At 45.3% G+C, this 6,213-nt stretch overlaps 1 protein-coding gene across 1 annotated transcript; it reads left to right on the top strand.

Moving 5' to 3' along the window:
• Nucleotides 1-4,259: 4,259 nt before the first annotated feature.
• Nucleotides 4,260-4,676, top strand: LOC108796790 (histone H2A, sperm-like). The gene has a single exon (XM_018568317.1). It carries the CDS (start codon nt 4,260-4,262, stop codon nt 4,674-4,676), a length of 417 nt encoding a protein of 138 aa, XP_018423819.1.
• Nucleotides 4,677-6,213: the final 1,537 nt, after the last annotated feature.

The following is a 6,213-nucleotide window of genomic DNA, read 5'->3' as shown; positions in this document are numbered from 1 at the left end:
TGGTGCCCGGGGCACATGCCCCCCTAGCTTCAGCACTGACCCCCAAACCCCCCCATGCCACCCCTTCCCCCACACTGAGCCACTATTACCTCACGCTAAACATTTGTTGGTGATTTTTTTCCTCTGATAGATAAATTATGAAACAAAAATATAATGTGCGAACACAAGGCACTGCGTGCCGCACAGTGCCTTGTGAACCCCTGATTGGGTAAAACAATGCACCTGACCACAGATCCAGATCCAACCTGCGCCCCAGGGCTTGTGGGGAAGAGGCCCTTGTCCCCATCGGCATAGGGGACAAGGCGCTTTCCCAGGGGCGACCCTGGAAAAGCACCCTCCCAGTGCCGAGGGCATGTGGCCTGATATGGCAGGGAGGGGCGCTCGCTCGTCCCCCTTCTTGCCCTGCCAGGCCTATGCTCGGATCAAGGGTCTGGTTAGGAATTCTAGGGGGGACCCATGTTTTTACCCTCCATTTGTGGGGGTGGGGTTCCCCCTTAAAATTTGTAGGACTTTTGGGGGGAACCCCACACTTTTTTTCTTTTTATTTAAATGGGGTCCCTCCTAACATTCCTACTAGACCTTAAGGGCTTGGTATTGTTTGGGAGGGGGAACCGCATGCTTTTTTTCCCCTTACTAATGTAATTTTTACTTCAGCAGGTTCTATACATCATACAGATGTTCCACTTTACAGGCAGTATAAGGGAACCTCCAGGAACGATATTTAAAGGAATTTTTAATTATTATTGTTGCACTTTAATCAATGTTAAAAATCACTGCTCCTTTAAAACGATATTCTTTAAAAGTGTTTTTTTCATTGATTCCTGTCCTCCAGTGCAGTACCCGGATCCCCATACACCTTTTTATGGCCAATAACTTGCAGATAAGACTTCAAAATGGGGACATTTGATTTTCTGAGTTTTGGTCCCATAGACTTTCATTGAGTTCAAAGTTCGAACTCATGTGTGTTCGGCCTATTACTGATCATGAATCCTGTAGTGATTTGCCTTACCCTCTTTCACCTGTAGAGCTACACTTACAATTAGCGCAATACTGAGAGTACTGAGGTATATAAGCTATAGTGAGGAGGCACATTGGCAGGTTTGTGTTTGCCACAGTGTGTGCTGGACAAGGAAAAGTATAAAACAACTACGCTGGTAAGTTTAAGGTCTTTGTATATAATCTGGTATTTGGGAAGATTTAGTTGTGTCATTATACCTTGACCTGACTGCTTTGTGATAATGCTGTCTTTTAAAGTCTAAATTGTGGTGGTCAGTTGTCCTGGATTTCATGGACCAACAACCCTGGGTTTTAAAACTAGCCCTTGGAAAATCTTCTTGGCTACAGCTGGGCTACCAAGTTCTGCTATACTGCTTCTTACACTGTTGTCTGATCTATAAAATATTTGATTAAAACAAAACATGGGTTCAAGTATAATTCAAGCATATGGATGCACCTCTGTTTATAAATGGAAAGATGACTGAATAGTGCTCTTCTTTAAAGGCTAACCTTGGGTTTTAACCATTGCCTTTCTGATCAGGTTCTTAATTTTGTCCAAGACTTTGCTTTATTAAAAAGCATGAAAAAAGGAGTGTTGGTTGAGGCCCCATTCACATGTGTAGCCAGGTTGTGTGAGGTTGTGCATTTTTGTGTTGGTTGTGAGGGGTTTCACTTTTTTTTTTTTGGGGGGGACTAATATGAATCTTCTGCCAAGCCACATAGCTTGTAAGAAATTGCTGCCACTAGATGGAGCCAAGGAATGCTTCTCAGCTCCATATAGTGGCAGGAATGGCATTTGACTAGTGTGTTGTTGTTTTTTTAACCCCTTGCTTGTCTGCCCATTGTAAAATTACATGTGGATGGTGGATCCTTCCCGGTGGGGTCCTGTAAATGTATGTATTCTTTTTTTCCTGCTTGTGCGCACCCCCTAGCGAGCGTGAACAGATCCTGCTGGGTATCTGTACAGCCGTTATGCCCTGTTCACACGATGTCAGTTTTCTGTGCTGACCTGATCCGTATGCTCCTGCACTAAAAAAATGTATCCTATGTGTTTTTATGGGCTACAGTTCTCACGTGCGCAGTCCGTTCAAGTTACGACAGAAAAAATACTGCATGTCACATTTTGTATGGTCAGGAAATGATCTGGAAATGCAAAACGCGTCAAACACACTGCACTTAACATACTGACAGCCCCACTCCAGCAAAAAAAAAAAGCGTGTGAAATTTTAAGGCTTGGCATGTTTGGTGTCTCTATACCCGACGTGGTGTCATCTTTATATTTTACCAAAAAATTGGGTATTAAATGTTTCATAATTTAATATAGTGGAAAGTTTTTTGTTTTTTTTTTCTCAAATTTACAATAACTTTTCCTTAATATAGTACAAAATAAAAACCGCAGTGGTGATTAAATACCACCAAAAGAAAGCCCTCTCTCACCATAAAATGGTATAAAATTAATTTCAGTACAGTGTTGCATGACAGAATAAATTGTCATTCAAAGTACCGCAGCGCTGAATACTGAAAAATGGCCTGGACAGGAAGGGGGTTTAACACTGTGGTCATCAAGTGGTTAAAGTTGTGTGGTTTGTTTTATAAACATGCTTGTCAACAAAGGGAGTTTTGGTATCACTCTGCCTGTGACCAGGGCCGGCGCTAGCGCAAGGCAACATGGGCACTTGACCTTACGGCGCCAGGGAACAGGGCGGAAAATTGACAGTCGGCCGCCCGGTCGCTAATGGGACCTGGCACTGGCAGCGAAGACACAGGATGACATGGGGGCACAGGATGGCATGGAGACACAGGATGACATGAAGACGGGATAACATGGAGGCACAGGATGGCATGAAGACACAGGATAACATGGAGGCACAGGACGATATGGGGCACAGAAGATGGGACCATAGGAGACGCGGCCCCGGCCAGCAGAGGCTCCAGCAAGATGCTTCGGTGGCTGGAGGAAGAAGAGGCATGTCCTGAAAGCAGGCTGGGGAGCTGCAGGTAAGAGGAACAGCATGTGTGCAGGGAAAGGGACCCTCCACAGCCCACCTTAGAGTCTCTGTGCAAGGTCTATGGTGGGCTCTGGGGGGGGTCTCTGGTGGGGATTGCAGGGACTCAGGTGGGCAGTGCAAGATCTATGTTGGAATGTGCAGGGTCTATGGTGGTCTCAGCCTGACACCCTGCAGAGCCCACCAGAGATCCTTTACAGCCCATCTGAGACCCCGGCTTCCCTGCAACACTAAGGCCTCATTCACACTGCTTAGCGTTGGCCCATACACATCCGTGCAGGTGTCTGTGCTCAGATGCGGATAGGATCCATCCTGTCTGCGTATTAGTATGAACATCCACACCCGTGCAAATGTGCAGTTCAGTTGAGCGTATTGCCGCGTCCTCCCATAGAGAAGAACAGGCTGCTGCCTACAAATCACATGCAGCAGCCTGTCCTTCCCGGGAACGGCCCGATACGTCCGTGAACGTCCCACAAATCTGTATTCTACATTGCGTTTTATATAATGTATTATTGCTAGGATTTGTGCACTTTAAAAAAAAACGTGTGTGTGTGTGTGTACACTATAGAGGAAGCATCGGCTTATACGGCTCTGGTCCCTCCGCTGCCGCCTGGCTTCGTTGGCACTGCTGACTCTCTTCTGCCTCTCTCGCGGCTCTTCAAGTTCCCCCTTATGCCACCACCAGCCCTGGGAATGGTCACAACTAGGTCTTATTTTCGGGGTAGGTCTTATATTGTAGCAATTCCCCAAAATAGTACTAGGTCTTATTTTCGGGGAAACGGGGTATGAGCAGCTAAGAGGACCCGAGTCATTGCATATGGTACACCAGTAGGCTGAAAGCATGGCAGCAAAAATGTACATGCATATTATAATTTAAAATGCTTCTCACTCCACTAACCCTCTATGGTTGTCCACACTGTCAGAACTGTATTGGCTGTTGGACCTCACTGACCTCCATTTCAGTTGTGTGGATGTAGACACGAGGTGCCACACATCTTCTGTATATTTAATGTCATACCATCTAATCCCTTTTATTTGCACAATCCTTCCTTCTGCCCATTTCACCCACCACTGGTTTCCTTTTAATCTAAAATGGCACCTTAAGATCGGTGTGTGGGCTTATAATTTCTCTCCTGGTGCACAGGGGAGGATTAAAGAGACTAGAGTGAGTTGCAACTGACTAACTTCACCAATTCTTAAATGAGGATGTTGTGAAATGTTGTCTAATCGTAACTGTTTTTATTTGCAGTCTTCAAGATGTCTGGTCGTGGCAAGAAGGTAAAGAAGCCTGCAGCTGGCAAGTCCTCAAAGTCGGCTAAGGCAGGTCTCCAGTTCCCAGTAGGCCGCATCCACCGCTTCCTGAAGAAGGGAAACTATGCAGAGAGGATTGGCTCTGGAGCTGGCATCTATTTGGCAGCCATTTTGGAATACCTGTGTGCTGAGGTCCTGGAGCTGTCAGGAAATGCAGCCAGAGACAACAAGAAATCTCGCATCTTACCCAGACACATCCAACTGGCTGTAAGGAATGATGAGGAACTCGCCAAGCTGTTTGATGGTGTCACCATAGCAGATGGGGGAGTCTTGCCCAACATCCAAGCTGTGCTGTTGCCTAAGAAGACCATAAAAGGCTCTTCCTCACAAGTGTCCAAAGTTGCTGAGTCTCAGGAGATTTAAATGTTGAGCTTTTCTGTCAAATATTTATTGTGTACTTTGTTGGTTTTATTTTTTGTATACTTATTAAAACTTATTCTAACTCCTATTGAGACTACTTTAACACTGACTTGGGTTTAACATTTCTATGGTTATTTTGTGGGTTATCATGATGACATGTATCAGGTTCATTTTACAAAGTAGGAGGGTCCAGACTACTTTAACCCAGCTAAAGATATCGGTCTTCCAGGGTTTCCAAGCTAGTTTTAACACACCAAGGTGTTTACCTCAATAAATGGGTCTTCATAGCTGTGTGCAGGTCTGAGGTGCATGTAAAGGAAGTCCAAACCACCATAGCTGGTTTTGTCTTGTTGTTTCAGTGACTGTAAAGTCTGCATTTTATACATGAGCACAGCTGCATGCATTCAGATAAGCAACTCAAACTTCATACTGCTCATTGAGCACATATTCCATGCCTGGGCCTACTGAAAAATTGGCTAGACTTCCCCAGACTGTCAACATATGAAAGTTGTGAAGATGTGCAACACTTAATTCCTTACATTTAAAGTCACATTCTACACACTTGATCCCATTCATGGCCTTGCAGACACTTGATCCCATCAATGGGATCAAGTGTGTAGAATGTGACTTTAAATGTAAGGAGCTTAATCCTAGGGCTCCATAATTGAGCTTGGCAAAACGTCTGATTCTGTTCAGAAAGTTAGAGCCAGAGGATATGTCTGCTACACATGTTGCAGTCTGTATTCCCGTTTGGGCATTTCACCCTAACTTGCTTAAACAGTGGAGAGTATATCTTGTGACTGGCTGCCTGTTTCAGTAACTAACGGAGTTTCTCATTTCCCATTGCATCTCTGGGGCAGGAAATAAATATTTCCATAACGGTAGCCATGATGGCTAAAAAATAACATTTTCAATCACTTTCCAATTTAAAAAAAAGAACCTGATGCTTCAGGGAGTGTTTGATGTGGTGCCATCCTCTGTTACTGCAGAGGCATAGCCAGGTGCCTGGAGGCAACTTTCATTAACGTGACCCCCCCACACAGAGACACAAACCATAGTTCAGTTGTGATATACACGATCCATGCAGTCTGAAGGATGGAGGGCCACAAACTGATAAAAGGGGGTCCAGTAACCTGCAATGTAAGCAGTTACCAGGGTGGCGAAGTGCTAGGGCCCTGTCAAAGCTGCAACTTCTGTGACCCCCAGTAGTTGTGCCACTATATAGATGTCTACAAATCCCAGAAATACATCATACACCAATGCAGAATACCGTCATCTATAGAGCACTAAAAATCTTAGCAATATTTTTAAACGGCAATCCAGAACACCATAATCTATAGAGGACTAGTGCTGGGTCCCATACCCTGATCCACGGTGCTAGGGAGCTCTGGGCCAGCTCCTTGGCACACTGGTAGCACACACCTGCTTTTCCTGGCACACTGGTAGCACACACCGTGACACCCTCTCCCGCCCCAGAATGCAGGGGGGGAGTTTAGTGTGCAATTACAGTGTGTTCCAGCAGCTACCACTCTGGAACGCA

This window comes from Nanorana parkeri, unplaced genomic scaffold (assembly GCF_000935625.1).
Source record: "Nanorana parkeri isolate BGI_ZX_2015 unplaced genomic scaffold, ASM93562v1 scaffold1171, whole genome shotgun sequence".
NCBI classification, from domain to species: Eukaryota; Metazoa; Chordata; class Amphibia; order Anura; family Dicroglossidae; genus Nanorana; species Nanorana parkeri.
This window is presented reverse-complemented; position numbering and strand designations above follow the sequence as displayed.

Excerpts from the sequence above, each read along its gene's own strand:
- LOC108796790 (XM_018568317.1), top strand. The coding sequence starts at position 4,260 with ATGTCTGGTCGTGGCAAGAAGGTAAAGAAGCCTGCAGCTGGCAAGTCC.